We start from the raw sequence: 23095 nt of genomic DNA, 5'->3' as shown, positions 1-23095 counted from the left end.
TTTACCCCTTTTTTTCTCCCCAATTTCGTGGTATCCAATTGGTAGTTAGTCTTGTCCCAACGCTGCAACTCCAGTACGGACTCTGGAGAGGCGAAGGTCGAGAGAAGTGCGTCCTCCGAAACACAACCCAACCAAACCGCACTGCTTCTTGACACAATGCCCGCTTAACCCGGAAGCCAGCCGCATCAATGTGTCGGAGGAAACACTGTGCACCTGGCGACTGTGTCAGCGTGCATTGCGCCCGCCCGCCACAGGAGTCGCTAGCGCACGATGGGACAAGAACATCCCTGTCCGGCAAAAACCCTCCCCTACCCCGTACGACACTGGGGCAATTGTGCCCCGCCCCATGGGTCTCCTGGTCACGGCCGGCTGTGACAGAGCCTGGACTCAAACCAGGATCTCTAGTGGCACAGCTAGCACTGCGATGCAGCGCCACTCAGGAGGCCCCCAGATTTGTAATTGTTTTTTCATCAGGTTGTATGGTTTAAAAAGAAACCGTTGGAAAAACTGGTCCTAGGGAGGATGAAAACATGAAAGTTGCCTGATAACTCGTTTATTGTCTCTTCTCATGCCCACGGATCCTAGGAGGACCATGTCATACTCTGTTATTACAAGGGAATGAATATGAAGGCAGCACCACTGGGATCATAGTATGTTGCTACTGTAATAATGTAATAGATAAATAACAGGGGCTCTCTGGTCTGTAATATCCCTAGCTCCATAAACATGGGTTATTACCCCAGCCTGGACAACATGCTGCTCTAACCGGCAGTAGAAAAGAAAAACACAGTAATGTTACAGTACATTGTGATATCGCTCATCCCAAGGGGCCCCGAGAGAACCCTACAGTAACACTGCGGATAAAGAGAGCAGATTTGGCCAATACAACTCTTCAATAACTACTGACATTTTCACCAGAAAAGAGTGGATACGGTATTCAGTAAGTCAGATGTGGGTCATGGCTGGTGTCATATTATGTAAAATGATTTCCTTTTAACTGCTCGGTGATGAAGCATCCCGTTTGAAGTACTGCACATGGTATAAAGGCAGTGGTCATGTTCAGAGGTGATGATGTAAACTAGAAGTGACTTCTTATTGACAAAGAGAAGTCCATTGAAGAATGGATTTAACAAATTGATTGATTCACATAAAAGGTACATATTCCAAAACGAATACTTTTCCACGTGAACCCAGTGCTAAACAAGGGCTGATTTCAGTCTCAGGTTTATATATATAAAAAAAAGTCTCACATTACTGCTGCCGTGTAACTTGATGCGGTTTCTGCCTCTTGTCCTACTTCCACAGAAACCCCTTTTGTGTGGGGAAACAAGCCGTCCCTCCCCTCAGGTCAGGCAGAATGCAGGGCTCACTGTGACTACAGTTTCACCTTCAACCACTCATATATCACTGTAATAGTGCTATCGTTTACGTCTTAGTGGTGTATGAGATCTAAAAAGCATTTACCTTCTGTGCTCTTGGAGTGGTGCAGAATCCTTTGGTTCATCTTCTCCTTTTCACTCTTCAGCAGGGAATTCTCCCTCTCCAGCTCCTCCACTCTCTAAGGAAAAAGAACAAGAGCATTAATGAAAGCAATAGAGACATCAGAAAGAGCATGGTGGCCGTTCAAGAGCAATGCATTTTCTTTTATCGATTTCAATTTTCTACTTCAGACGATAGATGCTACTTACTCTCTACAAGTGAGCAAAAGGTCTATTTAGTTGTTTTGTTTCCCGGTTTCTCTTTAAGTGACTATAAATCTGTCGATCCTACGTGTGAGGCTCTCATAGTGATGTCAGACGGAGCTAGAGAGCCAGGGACAATTCTTGCATTGTTACAAACTGAATCAAAAGGGCCAAAGATGGGTGTCTATTACCACTGAGAAAGCCTGAGGCCAATCTACTTAACAATGATCTTTAAGTCAGATTAAGTCAGGTGGTCAAAACAATACAAAAATTTATGCATGATATCACTTTCAGGTCAGTAGAAGACCACTGACACATACAGTTAAATCCACATTGAGATTGTTGGAGAATCAGATGTTCAGTAACTTGACTCTAAAGAACAAAAATTCAGTAAAACCGCTGCTACCAGCATCTTCTGTAGTTACTCGGGCAACTGATGACTGTTTTCACCCACGGGTTTCAAACAGAAAGTTTTATTCTGTCAACATTAGGGCTTTGGAGAACATACAAGGTAAAGGAAAATGAACTTCTCCTCTTCAGTGATTGACAGCTCACCTGTTCAAATCTCATCTTCTCGTTGCTGTGCTCCTCCTCCAGCTTCTTCCTGCGGGCATGTGCTTCCTGGAGCTCCGCCCTCAGCTTCTCCAGCTCATCCTTCAGAGAGGTCAGCTGACTGCCGTCTCCCTGACGACTGCGCATGGTCTCCAGCTCCTTCTGCAGCTTGTTCACCTCTGAGCCCAGGGAGGCTTTGGCCACCACCAGTTGCTCATTCTGAGTCTTCAGATCTTTGGTCTAAACAGTGGGACAGGAGAGAGAGAGCTCTGTTACTGCTATGGGACGTCACATCACTTTCAAATCAATCCCTTTTTAACATAACTTGCAGTCTAGACTAGCCAAAAAACCTTCTGTGCCAAAATGATTGCAAAGGGAAATATTGACCTTTCATTGACCCGTCTTTGTATTATGGCACTCATTGTAGGCTACTAGCGTTACAGGTCAGTGTACTCCTATAAAAAGTTGCCTGGGTCAGAACCATACATCATTGACTGTACCTGGTCATCCATCTTCCTCTGCAGTTGGACGATCTTGTTCTCCATGCCCGTGTTGAGCTTCTTCAGATGTTGAGCGGACCTCGCCTCAATCTTCAGCTGTTTCAGCTCCCGCTTGGCTCGCATGCGGCGGTAGGCACACTGGATGGTGATGGCGGCGTTCCGTGCCACCTTGAACTTCCTCCTGGTGAGCCAGCCTCGGACATGCTTCTGGATGATCATGGCTTTGTGATGCAGAAGGAACTGGGGTGGGGGGAGAGGGGCGGTAGAGATCAGGGACAAGGAACCATTTATTATACTGTACAATGTGATGAGAAATATGCAGTTAACTAGATTTCCCAGTAGGGGGATATTCTAGAGTACTAAATCCAAAGGGAATCTAGAGTATCCGAGAACGCGCAATAGCAGGCAGCATTTATGCGAGGCCCGCCTGATCACATTCCATTTCAAATCCGAGCACTTTGTCTCCAATTTTCCACTCACACAAACAGGACAACAAGTCCAAGACTGAGGCATCTTCCCAGGGTACTCTTTACTCCTGATAGAGATCTAAGAGAGATCTAACCACGGATATCTTCAACATGAATACAGTGCGGGATTGGGAACAAGTGAGAGTGTATACAAAATCCAGGATAAAAAAGGTCAAAGGTAAACCAGTGACATAACAGGTAGAGTGTTGTGGTTGTAGTACCTCCTGGAAGATCCTGCGGGTGAACATGCCCCTGGTAAAGGCCTGGATGGTGACAACAGCCTGTCTCACCCTCAGATAGGCCGTCCGCTCTCGGACCATACGATACTGCTTCTGACAGATAACAGCAGCGCGGGTTAGACGCAGCCGCTCCGCATACCTGAGAAAGACAGCAAAAGGAGGAGGACACGGAAAGTAGTTACAACACTGGCACCGATATTGATTAAAACATTTTTTTAAACTTGTTCACGACCCTTGTAGTGTGATTTATCAAGAAGTTCCCTCGTGGGAAGAATTCTGAATTGACCAGCTACTTTGTTAGTCTAGCAGAACGTTGTGCTTCTCCTCTCACCTGCGGGCCATGTAACCGCGGCCAAATCTCTGCAAGGTGATGGCAGACTTGCGTATCTTCTTGTAGCGGACCATCTGTAGCCAGCGTCGCACTGTCTTCTGGATCTTGATGCAGGCGGAGCGGAACTTGTCTGCCCTCAGCTTCTCCAGGTAGGCCACTTGGCCCGCCCGAAAGAAGATCTTGGTCTTACCAAACTGGAACTTGTCTGGGTCCTGGTGAGGGACCAGTCATTCATTCATTCAGTTAAATGGAACTTCAGCTCGATCAACTGAGCATCAAGGCAGCTAGTTAAGTGGATGTTATCAAACACAAGGAATCCATGACATACTGTCCAAGGCGCATTCAAATGATATTCCTTGAATAATGTATTAATTACATGATTCATCTCAGGCTGTGTATGCTGAATTCTCCACTGAGAACACAACGGGGTTTGTCCATTAGGACTGAAACTCATGACCTGCCTTTCTACATCCCCCTTCCCCCAGGTTCATATATTCAAAACCTGTTGTCTCTCAATACCGGAAAAGTTAACCGGAAATAGGGCGGAAATATTTCTTACCTTGACCAGGGTCTCTAGTAGGTTCCTACACACCAGTTTCTTGTCTCCTACGGTCATATCTGACTTCTTCATGAGGACTCTGTATCTGTTGAAGAAGTCTGGGTACGTCCACCTGGAATCACATAGGATTGGCTGAGATGCAAGTCAAAACACACACACAGCCCAAATCTGAAACAGGCATATTTTAATCCATGAAAAAGGAAACCATTTGTATTATTTTGAACAAAACAAAATTGTAAAAAAATGCCCTTACCACTTCCACACAACATAAAGGCATGATTATTGTTAATCTCTAGTTTCTTTTTAGTTTGCAACCATGAGCAGGTCAGGACTAGTGTCAGTCCTCTAGACTTGAAACAGTAAGACTGCATAAGACAAAGTACTGCGTGAGAAAGTGCAATCTGTTTTATGCTGTGTAACGGAATCAAATTGTTATTAAGAGGGTTTTCGTGCTCTGTGGTGAATTGCTCTCCTGCTGTTCTCCCTCAGGGAAGCACGTACCTCAGGGGAGACGGAATTCAATTTCCTCCCTGCTTAGGACGACCGAGAAAGCTCAATGATGGAGCAATAAAAACAGACAGAGGAAGAGCCTCCGTCCAGGCAGCACAAATTACGGAAGTGACATGCCCATTACATCACCAGGAGTCACATAACAATCCCATTCTATTACAATATATATAATAATAATAATAATAATAATAATAATAATAAGCCATTTAGCAGACATTTTTATCCAAAGTGACAGACAGCCTTGCGCGCATAATTTTTTTATATGGATGGTCCCAGCGGGTATCAAACCCTCGCCCCTTGGCGTTGCAAAGCGCAATGCTCTACCAACTAACCCACACAGGACCACAATCAATTTCTGTGCTTCCACTATCTATTGCACACAGCTGACAACATGGCCACCCGTGTAACGGTAGTGCTCTGTGTGTGAGAAGCAATCTTACCTTGATGGGTACCCAGCAGCACTGATGCGGATGGTCTCCAGGACTCCACATGCCCTCAGTTGCTGCACAGCTCTCCTAGAGTCAAACCTGCAACAGAGAGAGGGACAAAAGAACACAAAGTTTTTTTTTTTAAATTCCCCATCACAATGGAAACACAGCATTCTGGGAGTAGGGTTAATTACCATACATATACACAGGTAAAGGCTATTTCCCTCTCCCTACTGTACCTGAGCTTAAGCTTCCCTTTCAGTATTGTACACATCTCCACTAGGCAGAAGACAGAAGCATTGAGAGGTGGTTAATGCTAGTCAGCTAGGTGCTGCCTGGGTAGACTGACTGTGTCCCTACATACAGCCGTCGGTATGTTTGCTAAAGTCCAGCCACAGCATGTGACCAAGGCACATCATTAGATTTAGAGACCTTGAAGAGGCATTTGTGCGAAAGAATGCATCAAGAAGATGGCAACATCACCTGACCTCTCCTTCTGTCCTGTCGACAATGTGTGCTGTCGTAGAAAAGCATCAGAACACAAGACAATTCCTTAAATCGACCTCAAAAAACAACAACCTAGGATATCTAGTGTGCTGGCTTAAATGCCCCATTCAACACTGCTTATCAAGACATTGTTTATTGAAAAGCAGTCTTTATTTTGGACGGGAGTTTCTGGTAACAGTCAACATGGTTGTGCCACTGTGAGCAAGAGAAACTGTTATTGAGTCAGAGGACTTGAGAGAGTTATTCAGCAAGAGACAGAATCAGCACCTCAGGCTACACTCGTGTCTAGGCAACCAAAGAACAAAACGGCACACGCAGGTTATGTCTCTCTCTCTCTCTCTGTCTGTCACACACAGTACTCTCTCCTGGTTGTCTTTTCCCATGATTCCATGCATGTTTATTAGTGTTCTGTATACATAAGCAAAAATTACCTCACAATGACCGTACCACGTTTAAATAAGAATGGCAGACCACATATTAGGCTCCAAGATCTGATTAGTGAAGCCAGTCACGGTAAGAAGTTGGCTTCTGATTCTTAAACACACTGTACACAAACATACACACAGAACAGAGCCCTCTTTGTTTACAGTAATACTGTAGTAATACTGTACCGGTGGGTGCAGAAGTCCCAAAAGCACCTCTTCCACTAAAAATGAGCAAGGTTTTTCAGTCAACATGAAAAAAGGTTGCTAATCCAAACAACTTGGCTATTTGAGCAGAGAAGCTACATGAGACAGACAAGACCCACAAACTGTTCCGTATTCTGTTGCCTACATACAGTTGAAGTCGGAAGTTTACATACACTTAGGTTGGAGTCATTAAAACGTGTTTTTCAACCACTCCACAAATTTCTTGTTAAAAAACTACAGTTTTAGCAAATCGTTTAGGACATCTACTTTGTGCATGACAAGTCATTTTTCCAACAATTGTTTCGAAACAGATTATTTCACTATATCGCAATTCCAGTGGGTCAGAAGTTTACATACACTAAGTTGACTGTGCCTTTGAACAGCTTGGAAAATTCCATAAAATGATGCCATGGCTTTAGAAGCTTCTGATGGGCTTCTGATTGTAATTTCTGACATAATTTGAGTCAATTGCAGTGCCTCTTTGCTTGACATCACGGGAAAATCAAAAGAAAATCAGCCAAGAACTCAATTTTTTTTTTTTTTAGACCTCCACAAGTCTGGTTCATCCTTGGGAGCAATTTCCAAATGCCTGAAGGTACCACGTTCTTCTGTACAAACAATAGTACGCAAGTATAAACACCATGGGACCACGCAGCCGTCATACTGCTCAGGAAGGAGATGCGTTCTGTCTCCTAGTGATGAACGTACTTTGGTGCGAAAAGTGCAAATCAATCCCAGAACAACAGCAAAGGACCGTGTGAAGATGCTGGAGGAAACAGGTACAAAAGTATCAATATGCACAGTAATACGAGTCCAATATCGACATAACCTGAAAGGCCGCTCACCGAGGAAGAAGCCACTGTTCCAAAACCGGCATAAAAAAGCCAGACTACGTTTTGCAACTGCACATGGGGACAAAGATCGTACTTTTTGGAGGAATGTCCTCTGGTCTGATGAAGCAAAAATATAACTGTTTGGTCATAATGACCATCGTTATGTTTGGAGGAAAAAGGGGGAGAAAAGAGGGAAGAACACCATCCCAACCGTGAAGCACGGGGTGGCAGCATCATGTCGTGGGGGTGCTTTTCTGCAGGAGGGACTGGTGCACTTCACAAAATAGATGGCATCATGAGGATGGAAAATGAAATGGATAATTTGAAGCTATATCAAGACATCAGTCAGGAAGTTAAAGCTTGGTCGCAAATGGGTCTTCCAAATGGACAATGACCCCAAGCATACTTCCAAAGTTGTGGCAAAATGGCTTAAGGACAACAAAGTCTAGGCATTGGAGTGGCCATCACAAAGCCCTGACCTCAATCCCATAGAACTTTTGTGGGCAGAACTGAAAAAGCATGTGCGAGCAAGGATGCTGACAAACCTGACTCAGTTACACCAGCTCTGTCAGGAGGAATGGGCCATAATTCGCCCAATTATTATTGTGGGAAGCTTGTGGAAGGCTACATTTGAAACATTTGACCAAAGTTAAACAATTTAACAAGGCAAAGCTATCAAATACTAATTGAGTGTATGCAAACTTCTGACCCACTGGGAATGTGATGAAAGAAATTAAAGCTGAAATAAATCACTCTACTATTATTCAGACATTTCACATTCCTAAAATAAAGTGGTCATCCTAATTGACCTACGACAGGGAATTTTTACTATGATTAAATGTCAGGAATGAAAAACTGAGTTTAAATTTAAATATATGTGTGTCCTTTTCTAGGGAGTTGTTCCTAGCCACCGTGCTTCTACACCTGCATTGCTTGCTGTTTGGGGTTTAAGGCTGGGTTTCTGTACAGCACTTTGAGACATCAGCTGATATAAAGCCCTTCTTACAAATACATTTGATTTGGCTAAGGTGTATGTAAACTTCTGACTTCAACTGTACACCGTCACTGAAAAACAAATATTTACTCACGAGAATGCCTCCTTCTCATCATTAGGCTTGATGCAACGCACATAGTGGGGGGTGGTGGCATTCAGGGTCTCCATGAGAAGCTGCAGGGAGCTGCGGAACTACAGTGCACAGAGGAACGGAGGATGAGAAGTACTGCAAAGGCTAAGTTTTACAAAAAAAACTGTTCATTCAAAATCATTGTAAAAATACAGACTTGTTACGTCATTGCTTCCTAATGAAAGGTTAAAGACATTGTTAAGAAAATGACTATGACACTAACACAGACAGGCTCCTGTCCAAAGGCACACTGATTGAACTCATGATGGTGTCAGAGAGGATGCTAACCTGGTGGCCCACGGTTTTCCTGTGTTCCTTGTTGGGGACTTTAGGTGTCGGTTTGGCTGAGCGCACGTTGATCCTGGAGGACTTGCTGGAAGAAGACGTGGAGCTGCTTCCGTCTTTATTAGTGTCCTGGAACAGATCCGCCACGAGCTGAAACTGGGAGAGGGGGAACATCATTAATATGTTTATCAGATTGTTTCATCCAAAACAACTTAGCATAAAACAGATTATATAAGCCATTTTACAGCCGGATAACAACATAAATTCACCAAACCGCACAAAAAAAGTGGCGTTGAATTTCCACAAAAAATATTTTTCATAAGATATAGTTTTTTTGCATAGTGCTGTGCTGTAGGATCCAGTGTAATGGCAGGGTGGGTGTGTTAAAGAACACTGATGAGACTACAGTAATGAAAAGCATGGCTGGACAGGACGTCAATAAACCAGCATTAAGGCGTCTGTCAGGATGGTCCTGTAGTCATATCTCCACAGCAGAACCAGTGAAGGTGAACAATTTGAGTGTCAAGCAGCAGCATCCACGTATTTGCGGTGGATGCAGAGGGAACATTGATAATAGCATAATAATATTTCAGTCACAGATAAGGCTGGTGCGGTAAAACAGTACTAATAGACTGCAGTGCAGTCCCACCATCCATACTGATAACTATTCTCTCATGCCAAACTTGCAACAACAAAAACAAATCTGAAATTAACACGAAATTCCTTTCGGAAAATGTTTCCTTTATCACTTTGCAAAGAATATGCTCTGTAAGCAGGATTGGACTTCTATGAAGATTGATGGAGGTTTCTTGATCCCTCCACCTCCTCTGGCTTGGGGTACAGCTCAGGTACCTCAGAGTTAGCAGGGCTTTCAGGCTGTGAGAGAGGATAGTAATGGTCCATTGAGGAAAGACTTATCGGCTGGAGGAAGTTTCATGACCCTCACATGTCCTCCAAGGCTCTACAATGTTGATAGGTTTCTGCATCACTGTCAGCTAGATATGAGGGGGTTTAAACAAGCTAGGGGCTCTTGCCAAGTTCTCAACTACTGAGCAAAATTGACATTAGAAAAATCAATTGAAATGACAGAGACAAAAAAAATGCAGTACAGCATATTGTACAATATTGAGACGTGCTGTCTTTATCACTGATTTTGTTTAGGAAACCTTATTGCAGCATTTCCCAAACTCAGTCCTATCCATGCTGTTCAATGGAGCTTGGTGCCATTCTGATACTAAATAGATTTGGCACAGACAAGATGCTTTTAGACAGAACATAAAATATGAAATCTCTCCTTGCGTCTCAATATTCCTTCTCATTTGCACGCTCTTAATGGCTGTTGCATTAGTAATGCTGAGGAGAGGATTTTGGCGAGAGGGAGACGAGATGGATGAAAGAGAAAGGGCCTAATACGAGATGAAGTGAACTAAAGTTGGTATTTGTCCCAAAGAGAGTGGCAGAGAGGTGGAACTGAACAGAAATGACTGAGAAAGCTAATGCACTTTTGGCTCTCACCACTTAATCAGTTAAAAAGTTCATGCAGAGAACATGAGCTGAAATTAGATTCCAATCAAGCAGTTTGAGTTTGGCTGGGAGAGGCAGGAGTCAGCGGATCTCTAGAAAGTGTGTGTGTGTGTGTGGGAGACAATTCATCTGCAATATATTAGAATTTTGATCTGACATCTTAATTTATGTTTCATGTATTTCAAATGAGAATGTAAAGCAGGATTTAAACATCAGGGTTCATGTGAAGTGTTGCCAAGTAGTCAGTCTGGCTTTAAACAACAACTATATCTGATAGGAGCTATACTTACCATCATATGAACCTGTGAAATGCTTCCAACTTGCCACTTTCTAAATCGTGTTACTTTCTTTTGCGTCGTTGCACTCTATCCCAAAACTGAAGCCTCTTTCGGCAGTAATCAAATTTGGTAAAAAAACTTTTACGGTGTTGCTTTTCCAAGAAAGAAGTCCACACACGTTTAAATGAGTTAGAGCTTAAAAACATAATTATTTGCGACATGCTTTCTGCATTGAAGTGGTCAGAGTGGGCTGTTCAGTGTGAGTTGAAGTGTCCACCAGAAGCATTTTGATGATTGTGTCATTGGGGTAGCGATCTAATGACATTGTTTTATCTCACCTTGCTGGCCTTCAGAATGTTGATGTGTTCCTCGTAGACGGTGTCTCTGTTCTTCTCCAGGAAGCCATCACACTGGTACTCAACCTGCCAAGGGAGGGGAACAGAGATATACATACATATACATATTTGTATATAACAGACTACACTTCACAGCCAAATACACTGACAACTAAATTAGCAAACATTTAATCAACTATGGTAATTATGTACAATAGGGACTGAGGGTTGTTTGTTCAAATCCCAGGTGGCCCATACAGTCCTGCTGTTGTGTCCCACAGCAATGCACTTACAGGAACCGTCGACAAACATCCAGTGGTCCATTGAATAATTTAAAGCATGTGGCAGTTTAAACAGAAGCATTTACTGAGCATGGGGGAAAAAAGAAGATGAACCAGATTAGCAAACATTGTTTATTTATAAAAAGTCATATGTAAAATAACACGAGTGCAGGTATTGTTTGGAAGGAAATCCATCCGCCAGTCAGTCTATCGTCCTTCCCTTTTGTCTGTCCATTAGCAGCCCCAGCCTCCAGGCAGTCTGGAGTCACACTTCACCCCTGCTCTGTCCTCTTTCTCACAGATAGGGTTGCAGGCTGTTCGAAATTGTACAGTCGTGGCCAAAAGTTTTGAGAAGGACACAAATATTCATTTCCACAAAGTTTGCTGCTTCAGTGTATTTAGACATTTTTGTCAGATGTTACTATGGGAAACTGAAGTATAATTACAAGCATTTCATAAGTGTCAAATGCTTTTATTGACAATTACATGAAGTTGATGCAAAGAGTTCATATTTGCAGTGTTGACCCTTCTTTTTCAAGACCTCTGCAATCCGCCCTGGCATGCTGTCAATTAACTTCTGGGCCACATCCTGACTGATGGCAGCCCATTCTTGCATAATCAATGCTTGAAGTTTGTCAGAATTTGTGGGGTTTTGTTTGTCCACCCGCCTCTTGAGGATTGACCACAAGTTCTCAATGGGATTAAGATCTGGGGAGTTTCCTGGCCATGGACCCAAAATATTGATGTTTTGTTACCAGAGCCACTTAGTTATCACTTTCTCCTTATGGCACGGTGCTCCATCATGCTGGAAAAGGCATTGTTCGTCACCAAACTGTTCCTGGATGGTTGGGAGAAGTTGCTCTCGAAGAATTGTGAGTGAGCCCACTCCCTTGGCTGAGAAGCAACCCCTCACATTAGCGGTCTCAGGATGCTTTAATGTTGGCATGACACGGGACTGATGGTAGCGCTCACCTTGTCTTCTCCGGACAAGCTTTTTTCCGGATGCACCAAACAGTCCTCAGTCCTTCAATCCCTGTACCCTTTGCAGAATATCAGTCTGTCCCTGATGTTTTTCCTGGAGAGAAGTGGCTTCTTTGCTGCCCTTCTTGACACCAGGCCATCCTCCAAAAGTCTTCGCCTCACAGTGCATGCAGATGCACTCACACCTGCCTGCTGCCATTCCTGAGCAAGCTCTGTACTGGTGGCGCCCTCCGATCCCGCAGCTGAATCAACTTTAGGAGACAGTCCTGGCACTTGCTGGACTTTCTTGTGCGCCCTGAAGCCTTCTTCAAAACAATTGAACCGCTCTCCTTGAAGTTCTTGATGATCCGATAAATGGTTGATATCCTTGCCTGTGAAGCCCTTTTTGTGCAAAGCAATGATGACGGTACATGTTTCCTTGCAGACAGAGGAAGAACAATGATTCCAAGCACCACCCTCCTTTTGAAGCTTCCAGTCTGTTATTCAAGCTCAATCAGCATGACAGAGTGATCTCCAGCCTTGTCCTCGTCAACACTCACACCTGTGTTAACGAGAGAATCACTGACATGATGTCAGCTGGTCCTACTGTGGCAGGGCTGAAATACAGTGGATTTTTTGGGGGGGGATTCAGTTAATTTGTATTGCAAAAAGGGACTTTGCAATTAATTGCAATTCAACTGATCACTCTTCATAACATTCTGGAGTATACGCCATCATACAAACTGAGGCAGCAGACTGTGAAAATTAATATTTGTGTCATTCTCAAAACTTCCGGCCACGACTGTACAACTAGCGAGAGAGAGGAAGAACAGTAATTGAATGCAGATCCTACTCCTTTTCACTTGAAGAGTTAGACGAAGAGAAACACCCCGAGGGAATCGGTTTAATACCATCTTAACAGAGGAGAGCTGGGGAAATCCTATCTACATTAACAGGACTCTCTCGTCCCACTCTAGCCACTCACATCCCTAGCTTTTCACGGAAATGACCACGGTAAATAAAAGGACATTGCTACAGCTGCCTGCCTTTCATCTGTTTACATGACCCACTTTAGGCAGACACACAGGCAGTCCTTTCTACGTAGTGCCAGCTCCTCTGCGTAGGAGCGCTGCTCTTTGAGTTAATTAGAGCTTGTGTATGTGTCATAAGGAGGAGGGGTGACATTGCAGGGCCAATGAGATCACTCACAATAATACTAACACACAAAGCCTCTCTGATGAGTCATCATGGGATAATCATATTAGCTCTTTTCAGGCAAAGCCCCTGCAATGAGGGTGATTCATGTCAGGTCCTTTGAATAGCATGTTCCCAATTATTCAGCCAGGTATACTGAAGCAGTTTGGTTTAAACACACAACCTTTGCTTAAGGACAGAAACAATAGGATTTCCTGGCCAAAATGACATTTGAACCAACAGCCTAGCATCAGGTCAATTTTCACCTAACTGAAGAGCCATACGTACAGGTGCTTTTCATGTGAAACATGTCTCTAGGCTGGGTCTACCCACCTTATCAGCAAAGTGAATGATAATGAAAGATATGTTGGACATCCGTGGTTTCTGGAAATGGACACTGCTTGAAAGGCGATCGTACAGCTTCTGGCACCAGTTCTGATCTGTCCCTTTGGGCACCTGTAGCAGCAGCAGGTGAGGGGGAAATAAAGGAGAAATATTATATAAAACCATGAAGGAAACCAAAACTTTCTATCCAGGTTAGTTGTGCTCAGAATAACAATTCTTTTGAGGTTGTTCCAAATTATCGTCAATAACTTCAAAGGGCTGTGGGATGAGGATGAGTGAAATAAATAAGTCATCAGTTTTGTAGCAAAGTCCTTAACTCCGATAACAATCCGGATGCAGGCAGGGGAAAACAGACGCAGGCCACGCTGTGCACCTATGAATGCAGGATGAATCCCATTAACTGAGACCAGAGGTTTAAAACGCAGGGATCAGCAGTGTGTTCCGCTCTGCTCCCTCCAGACCAAAACACAGGAGATTGTTCAACACCTGTGACTGCTCAAGTGCATTCAGCGTTAAAACTCCTCCAGTAGCCAATTGTTCATATACACTTCCCCGCTAATGCATCCCAAAAAGAGAAGTTAAGAACAGACAGAATTCAGGACTAAAGACAAATACATTATGTATGTAAGACTGGGTACTCCACCTTGCACTCCTCATCCAGCAGGTCCAGAATGCCCAGCTTGGCCTCGATGAGGTCGATACACGGCTGGTTGTCATAGAAGTCGATGAGCGTCCAGGGGATCTGCTCCTTCATGTACTCCTCCTGCTCCAGCTTGAACACATGCTGAGGACACAGAGAGACAGTCCCACAGTGAGCTACAGCACAGTAGGTTATCAGTTAGACTAAGTCCTGAATTATTTCACTTGAAAACATTCATGTTGAGTCATGAGGTTAACCGCTAGAAGTTCTCAGGTCTCCTCTACTGAACATTGGAATATAAGGTAGATAGCTACACTGAGTGTACAAAACATTAGGAACACCATCCTAATATTGAGTTGCAACCCCTTTCGCCCTAAGAGCTACCTCAATTCGTCAGGGGCATGTATACTCCAGTTGTGTGAAGTCGGCTGGATGTCCTTTGGGTGGTGGACCATTTTTGATACATACTGGAAGCTGTTGAGCGTGAAAATTATTGCAACACTGTTGAGTTTAACACACTCAAACCGCTGTGCCTGGCACCTACTACCATACCCCATTCAAAAGGCACTCAACTATTTTGTCTGAATGGCACACATACACAATCCATGTCTCAAGGCTTAAAAATCCTTCTTTAACCGGTCTCCTCCCCTTCATCTACAATGATTTTAGTGGATTTAACAGGTAACATCAATAAGGGATCATATCGTTCACCTGGTCAGTCGATGTCATGAAAAGAGCAGGTGTTCTTAATGTTTTGTACACTCAGTGTATATTATAAAATATAAGACTTAAACTCACTTGGTTGAACTGCTGCTGCAGTTTCTCATTGGCGTAGTTGATGCAGAACTGCTCGAAGCTGTTTATCTCAAAGGTCTCAAATCTGTTCAGATGAAGAGAAAACAGTCACATATTTGGTGAGTTGGAAGTCTCCGGTCTATTTTCATCCTCTGTTTGAGACAGTGATTTTAGGCCTAGAGGAAAACTAAATAGTAAATAATGTAGTGTGTAATGTTGGAGTCACTTTTATTCTAAATGAGAAGATAATGTTTCTAAACACGTCTACATTCATGTGGATGCTACCATGAATACTGATAATCTGGAATTCATTGTGAACAATGATGAGTGAGAAAGTTACAGATGCACAAATATATCTCCCCAAAAATGTTAACCTCCCCTGTTATTGTAATAATCTGAAACGCAACCAACTCAAAACAGAAAATGCATCCAGCAAATTTGTAGAGTCACAAGCTTGATGTAGTCATAGTGTGCTATGAATATGGGACCAAATACTTAACTTTTTACTACTTTAATACACATAGGTGAATTTGTCCCAATAGATTTGGTCCCCTAAAATTGGGGGACTATGTACAAAAAGTGCTGTCATTTCTAAACGGTTCACCCGATTTGGATGAAAATACCCTCAAATTAAAGTGGACAGTCTGAACTTTAACCTCATAGTCATTGTACAATTTCAAATCCAAAGTGCTGGAGTCCAGAGACAAACAACCACAAAAATGTCCCTTATATTTTGAGCTCTCTGTTGATCAGGTGTTAAACTCATTCCACAGAGGGCCGAGTGTCTGCGTGGTTTCACTCCTCCCTTACACTTGATAAAAAAATTAATGTCACCAATTAGTAAAGCACTCCCCTCACCTGGTTGTCTAAGTCTATAAAAGAAACTGCAGAAACTAGGCCCTCCATGGAATGATTTTGACACCCGTGCTGCATAGCCACGGGAAGTAAGGGTGCTGCAGCACCCCCTGAAAAATCTGAATTAAAAAATATATTTATACAAAAAAAATGTAAGTACTGCAGTATGCCTTTACCAGTATTGGTGGACAGATGGCAAATAAGGTAGTTGTATAATTAAGAAGTGCATCTAGCAGGATTCAATAGTAAGAGTTGTTGCCTTGTCCCTTTCTCTGCGATCATCATTCTAATGGAATCCAGAAAGAACAAAACCATGTTCTCAAACACTTACATCGAAAGGTGCAAAGACACAAAACATCCACATCAAATGAAATATTTTTCCTTAATCAAATATCATGGAAAACAACCACTTTTTGTGAGGTATTAATGTACCCTCCTTACAAACCACTTAAAAGTAAATTACCGTATTGTACATAGGCTGGTCATCAAGGTTTGTACCTGTACACTTTCCATCACAACACAGTAATTGAGTACATTGATGATGATGTGGCTCAGTTGGTAGAGCATGGCACTTAAAATGCTACGGTTGTGGGTTCGATTCCCACATGGGACCAGTATGAAAATATATCCACTCGCTACTTTAAGTTGCTCTGGATAAGACTGTCTACTAAAATGGAAAAGGAATGAATAGACCATTTCACTTTTCACATAGAAATCAGTTGCATTTGCAAAGTATTTCAAGGAAACATGACAAACAGTGAATCAAGCAAGTATTTTATATTCCACAAGTATTTTCAGATGAACTGCTTTGTACAGATAATTATCAGACTCAAGTTACAAATACCCCACCGCTGTATGTCTTATTATTTGGGCTTTCTACTGTAGCTCAGCATCTTTCTCCTCCCAGCGCCAGGCCAGGCTGCCAGTTTTATCAATAATCTAACCCACAGCAGAGAACCAATTAAGCCCTCAGTCAAACAGGGTCATGAATAAGAAAAGCACAGCTACCCCAATTCAATATGGTTCCATCCTCTATCTACTGTAATGAAAAGAGGCACTTAAACACAGGGGATGGAGGTATTTGAGTGTTCACACACACACACAAATGTGTATGTGGCAGTGTCTACAGACAATCACGGATTACAATGGGAAAACCAGGCACGTCGCGGACACCGACGTCTTGCTCCCAGTCAAGCTAAACACCTTCTTCACCCGCATTGAGGATAACACAGTGCTGTCGACGTGGCCCGCTCCCAAGGACTGTGGGCTCTCGTTCTCCATGTCCGACTTGAGTAAGGCGTGCTCACCTTTGCAAGGCTGCCAGCCCAGGCGGGGTCCCTAGCCGCGTCCTCAGAGCATGCGCAGACCAGCTGACTGGAGTGTTTACGGACATATTCAATCTCTCCCTATTCGATGTCAGCTGTCCCCACTTGCTTCAATATGTCCACCATTGTTCCTGTACCAAAGATAACGGTAACTGAACTAAATGACTTTCGCTCCGTGGCACTCACATCTGTCATCATGAAGTGCTTTAAGAGTCTAGTTAAGGATCATATCACTTCTACCTTACATAACACCCGAGACCAAGGGTGTACAGCCCACAGCCGGCCAACCGGGCACTTCAATCCGGCCCGTGAGACATAAATATATTTTTTTGCCCTATTTTCTCCCCAATTTTGTGATATCCAATTGGTAGTTACAGTCTTGTCCCATCGCTGCAACTCCAGTACAGACTCAGAAGAGGCGAAGGTCGAGAGCTGTGCATCCTCCGAAACACAATCCAGCCACTGCTGGCTGGATTGCTTCTTGACACAATGCCCGCTTAACCTGGAAGCCAGCCGCACCAATGTGTCGGAGGAAACACTGTGCACCTGGCGACCGTGTCAGTGTGCATGCACCTGGCCCACCACAGCGCGATGGGACAAGGAAATCTCGGCCTGCCAAACCCGGACGACGCTGGGCCAATTGTGTGCCGCCTCATGGGTCTCCCAGTCACGGCCAGCTGTGACACAGCCTGGGATCGAACCCAGGTCTCTAGTGACGCCTCAAGCACTGCCATGCAGTGCCTTAGATCACTGTGCCACCCGGGAGGCAAATTCATTTTAACAAACAACTGGTCCTCCAAAAAATGTGGCCCTCCATTGAATTTCAAAATCCCGATGTGGCCCTTGGGCCAAAAACTTTGCCCACCCCTGCCCTAGAGCCACTTAAATTTGCTTACCACCCCAATAGATCCACAGTCGATGCTATCGCCATTGCAGTGCACACTTCCCTATCTCACCTGGAAAAGAGGAATACCTATGCAAGAACGCTTTTCATTGACTACAGCTCAGTATTCAACACCATAGTACCCTCCAAGCTCATCATCAAGCTTGGGGCCCTGGGTCTGAACCCTGCCCTGTGCAACTGGGTCCTGGACTTCCTGACGGGCCACCCCCAGGTGGTGAAGGTAGGAAACAACACGTCCACTTCATTGATCGTCAACACAGGGGCACCACAAGGGTGTGTGCTCAGCCCCCTCCTGTACTCCCTGTTCACCCATGACTGCGTGGCCACACGCCTCAAACTCAATCATCAAGTTTGCAGACGGCACCACCCTATTAGTACCAACAATGACAAGACAGCCTACAGGGAGGAGGTGAGGCATAGTGGTGAGTAGTGGTGCCAGGAAAATAACCTCTCCCTCAACGTCAACAAAAGGAGCGGATCATGGACTTCAGGAAACATCAGAGGGAGTGCCCCCCTATCCACATTGACGGGACAGTGCTGTGGAGAATGTGGAAAGCGCCTCTTCAACATTAGGAGGCTAAAGAAATTTGGCTTAGCTCCTAAAACCCTCCGAAATCTTTACAGATGCACAATTGAGAGCATCCAAATGCATCCAAGAGCCTGCAAGTGCAGGGCTCGCCAGAGGGTGGTGCGATCTGCCCAACCCATCACCGGGTGGTGCGGTCTGTCCAACCCATCACCGGGTGGTGCGGTCTGCCCAACCCATCACCGGGTGGTGCGGTCTGCCCAACCCATCACCGGGTCACACTGCCTGCCCTTCAAGACACCTACAGGACCTGATGTCACAGGAAGGCCAAAAAGATCATCAAGGATAAAAACCACCCGAGCCACGGCCTGTTCACCCCGCTACCATCCAGAAGGCGAGGTCAGTACAGGTGCATCAAAGCTGTGATCGAGAGACTGAAAAACAGCTTCTATCTTAAGGTAGACTATTAAATAGCCATCACTCGCCGGCTACCACCTGGTTACTCAACCCTGCACCGTCGAGGCTGCTGCCCTATACAGTGGGGCAAAAAAGTACTTAGTCAGCCACCAATTGTGCAAGTTCTCCCACTTAAAAAGATGAGAGGCCTGTAATTTTCATAATAGGTACACTTCAACTATGACAGACAAAATGAGAAGAAAAATCCAGAAAATCACATTGTAGGATTTTTAATGAATTTATTTGCAAATTATGGTGGAAAATAAGTATTTGTTCAGCTACAAACAAGCAAGATTTCTGGCTCTCACAGACCTGTAACTTCTTCTTTTAGAGGCTTCTCTGTCCTCCACTCGTTACCTGTATTAATGGCACCTGTTTGAACTTGTTATCAGTATAAAATACACCTGTCCACAACCTCAAACAGTCACACTCCAAACTCCACTATGGCCAAGACCAAAGAGCTGTCAAAGGACACCAGAAACAAAATTGTAGACCTGCACCAGGCTGGGAAGACTGAATCTGCAATAGGTAAGCAGCTTGGTTTGAAGAAATCAACTGTGGGAGCAATTATTAGGAAATGGAAGACATACAAGACCACTGATAATCTCCCTCGATCTGGGGCTCCACGCAAGATCTCACTCCGTGGGGTCAAAATGATCACAAGAACGGTGAGCAAAAATCCCAGAACAACACGGGGGGGACCTAGTGAATGACCTGCAGAGAGCTGGGACCAAAGTAACAAAGCCTACCATCAGTAACACACTACGCCGCCAGGGACTCTGCAGTGCCAGACGTGTCCCCCTGCTTAAGCCAGTACATGTCCAGGCCCGTCTGAAGTTTGCTAGAGAGCATTTGGATGATCCAGAAGAAGATTGGGAGAATGTCATATGGTCAGATGAAACCAAAATGTAACTTTTTGGTAAAAACTCAACTCGTCGTGTTTGGAGGAGTTGCATCCAAAGAACACCATACCTACTATGAAGCATGGGGGTGGAAACATCATGCTTTGGGGCTGTTTTTCTGCAAAGGGACCAGGACGACTGATCCGTGTGAAGGAAAGAATGAATGGGGCCATGTATCGTGAGATTTTGAGTGAAAACCTCCTTCCATCAGCAAGGGCATTGAAGATGAAATGTGGCTGGGTCTTTCAGCATCACAATGATCCCAAACACACCACCCGGGCAACAAAGGAGTGGCTTCGTAAGAAGCATTTCAAGGTCCTGGAGTGGCCAGTCTCCAGATCTCCAGATCTCAACCCCATAGAAAATCTTTGGAGGGAGTTGAAAGTCCGTGTTGCCCAGCAACAGCTCCAAAACATCACTGCTCTAGAGGAGATCTGCATGGAGGAATGGGCCAAAATACCAGCAACAGTGTGTGAAAACCTTGTGAAGACTTACAGAAAATGTTTGACCTCTGTCATTGCCAACAAAGAGTATATAACAAAGTATTGAGATAAACTTTTGTTATTGACCAAATACTACATTAAAAATCCTACAATGTGATTTTCTGGATTTTTTTTCTCATATTTTGTTTGTCATAGTTGAAGTGTACCTATGATGAAAATTACAGGCCTCTCTCATATTTTTAAGTAGGAGAACTTGCACAATTGGTGGCTGACTAAATACTTTTTTGCCCCACTGTATACAGAGACATAGAATCACTGGTCACTTTAATAATGGAACACTACTCACTTTAATAATGTTTACATACTGCTGTACTCATCTCTTATCTATATAGCTGTATTCTAGGCAATGCCACTCCGACATTGCTCGTCCTAATATTTATATATTTCTTAATTCCATTATTTTACTTTTAGATTTGTGTGTATTGTTGTGAATTGTTAGATGTTACTACACTGTTGGAGCTAGGAACACACACATTTCTCTACAGCAGCAATAACATCTGCTAAATATGTGTATGTGACTGATAACATTTGATTTGATTTGCACAGATAAAGAGCAGTTTTGAAATCTACTCATCAAATATCATGCTTCTCCGTGCCTTTAGTACAGAAAACATTGTGTGACAGAACTGCGAGGGAAAATGATGTTCTTCTGTGTGTCTGCTGTCACAGTTTGTTAACTTACTGCCCGCCTGGGATGCTTTTACCATTCACCATGGCTGAGATTACACTCCTGAAATAAGACTTCTATTGCTGGCATGAAAATCGGGTCTCACCACACAGTCAAATTTCTCTCACAATCCCAAACCAACCCACTGTTGAGGTTGGTTTTCCAGAGGTTCTGGGGAGCACAGGTGGGCAGGCTTACCCGTAGATGTCCAGAACACCGATGAAGGAGTGTTGTTTGGAGGAGGTGTGCAGGGACTTGTTGACGTGCTCCACGATCCAGTCAAACATGTGTGCGTAGATGTGTTTGGCGAGCGCGTCGCGGGCATTAGCCGCCTGTTTGCGGGACATGTTCTTGACGTAGGTCTCTGACGTGGTGACCAGCTTCCTGTGACATAGCCAGTGTTCCATCTGCTCCAGCTCCACCCCCAGCAACCGGCAAAAGTGCGTCAAGTGAGGGTCGTTCCTCTACAAACACACACAGATTTACTCAATAAATTATGTATAGAGAAGATATACGGTTTGAGGCTGTGATGTGGAACTATAAACTCAAACAGAATTAAGCTGGATAAGGCTGTATAGTGACATACTGATATGTGGCAGGAGTCTCCGTCTCTCTCCGAGCAGATCTCCACGTTCCCCAGATGCAGGATGGAAGCTATGATTCTGAAGATGCTGCTTTGATTGCTCTCCTTAACACCTGCAAAAACAAACCACAGTAAGGTAAATATTGTTCCACAGAGAGATTGAAAAAAAGAACAAAAACCCAGTCAGTATTTATGTCCAAGATACATAAACCCCTTTGTTCTGAGCCTGCTCTAATGTAGCGGTGTTACCATCTTAGAATGTACCCATGCAGTCAGACCGTTACCCAGTAGTGTAAAGGCTTCCTTCGTCTTCTTGAAGTCCTCGGCATCATTCACCCCCTCAATGAAGATGTTCTCTCCTTGCGATGTGAAGATGAAGTCTTCCGCACTGGCTTTAAGATGAAAGCAGAGACAGGAATAAACGTATTAGAAAAGTGTTCCTATCTGAACGTCCTCACAGACGACACGTACTATTCTCTGAATGTAGTTCGAAGGACTATGCTCCAGTAAACATGACATAGAAAAATAACGATTGCAGTTATTATGCAGTTGCTTCCTTAACAGAAACGTAGTTGAATATTGGCTCGGTCTGTGACACTTACTCAAGGCTAGGTCTTTGAACTCCGGGAAGCTAGCAGAGGCACACAACTGGTAGAAGATGTGGTAATTCCTCTCATCCTCAGCCTAAAAAGCAGAAATATACTACACTTAACTCTTTATCAATAATATATTCTGATGAATGAAAGACTTTTGTTAGATCATGAGTTCCCACAGGCTGCAATTTAATATTCTATTAATTTCTGTAAAGTACTTAGATACGTTTATTTTGATATTTGATTGGCTGGGAAAAAAAACATGTCAAGCTAGGACCTAATCAAATGTTTAAATGAAGGAGAGTAAATGTGAAGGGAAGCACGGACTTAGTAAGCAGTAATACAGAGTTTCATCCCAGACTGTGCAGCGTGGAGTTACACGTACCTGGAACACCACCCTCGACTTCTCCAGCAGATATGTGCGCATGTTGGCACCTATTATGTGATAACGCCTGTCAAAACCAATCTGGATGTACTTCCCAAAACGACTGCTGTTGTCATTGCGCGTGGTTTTCGCATTTCCAATAGCCTGAAAAGAGAAGCAGAGAGGGTGGAGAAAAAAAAAGTGGGAGAGTTTCAGAGATCAAAAGAAAATCATAACCACTGTAAAATAGATTTAAACTCGGCAAAAAAAGAAAGGTCCTCACACCGTCAACTGTGTTTACTTTCAGCAAACTTAACGTGTAAATATTTGTATGAACATAACAAGATTCAACAATTGAGACAAACTGAACAAGTTCCACAGACATGTGACTAACAGAAATATAATAATGTGTCCCTGAA

The 23095-nt window shown here is 43.8% G+C and overlaps 1 protein-coding gene and 1 non-coding gene across 4 annotated transcripts in view; one reads left to right on the top strand and one right to left on the bottom strand.

Annotated features, from left to right (window-relative positions):
- Positions 1–23095, bottom strand: part of myo5b (myosin VB) — a 91261-nt gene that overhangs the window by 21045 nt on the left and 47121 nt on the right. For all 3 annotated transcript variants that reach the window (XM_036977479.1, XM_036977481.1, XM_036977480.1), the window contains exons 6-23: positions 22698–22841; positions 22322–22403; positions 22004–22111; positions 21723–21832; positions 21335–21600; positions 15002–15083; positions 14207–14347; positions 13552–13674; positions 10787–10870; positions 8650–8802; positions 8326–8423; positions 5281–5367; positions 4331–4442; positions 3772–3983; positions 3423–3579; positions 2735–2974; positions 2238–2474; positions 1465–1558 (exon numbers count right to left, since the gene is read on the bottom strand). In XM_036977479.1, coding sequence (XP_036833374.1) covers positions 1465–1558; positions 2238–2474; positions 2735–2974; positions 3423–3579; positions 3772–3983; positions 4331–4442; positions 5281–5367; positions 8326–8423; positions 8650–8802; positions 10787–10870; positions 13552–13674; positions 14207–14347; positions 15002–15083; positions 21335–21600; positions 21723–21832; positions 22004–22111; positions 22322–22403; positions 22698–22841 — 2530 coding nt within the window. The remainder of the gene's footprint in view (positions 1–1464; positions 1559–2237; positions 2475–2734; positions 2975–3422; positions 3580–3771; positions 3984–4330; positions 4443–5280; positions 5368–8325; positions 8424–8649; positions 8803–10786; positions 10871–13551; positions 13675–14206; positions 14348–15001; positions 15084–21334; positions 21601–21722; positions 21833–22003; positions 22112–22321; positions 22404–22697; positions 22842–23095) is intronic.
- Positions 16397–16467, top strand: trnal-uaa. The gene has a single exon. It is a non-coding gene; the product is annotated as a tRNA-Leu (tRNA).

This window comes from Oncorhynchus mykiss, chromosome 5, assembly GCF_013265735.2.
Source record: "Oncorhynchus mykiss isolate Arlee chromosome 5, USDA_OmykA_1.1, whole genome shotgun sequence".
Classification (NCBI taxonomy): Eukaryota; Metazoa; Chordata; class Actinopteri; order Salmoniformes; family Salmonidae; genus Oncorhynchus; species Oncorhynchus mykiss.
This window is presented reverse-complemented; position numbering and strand designations above follow the sequence as displayed.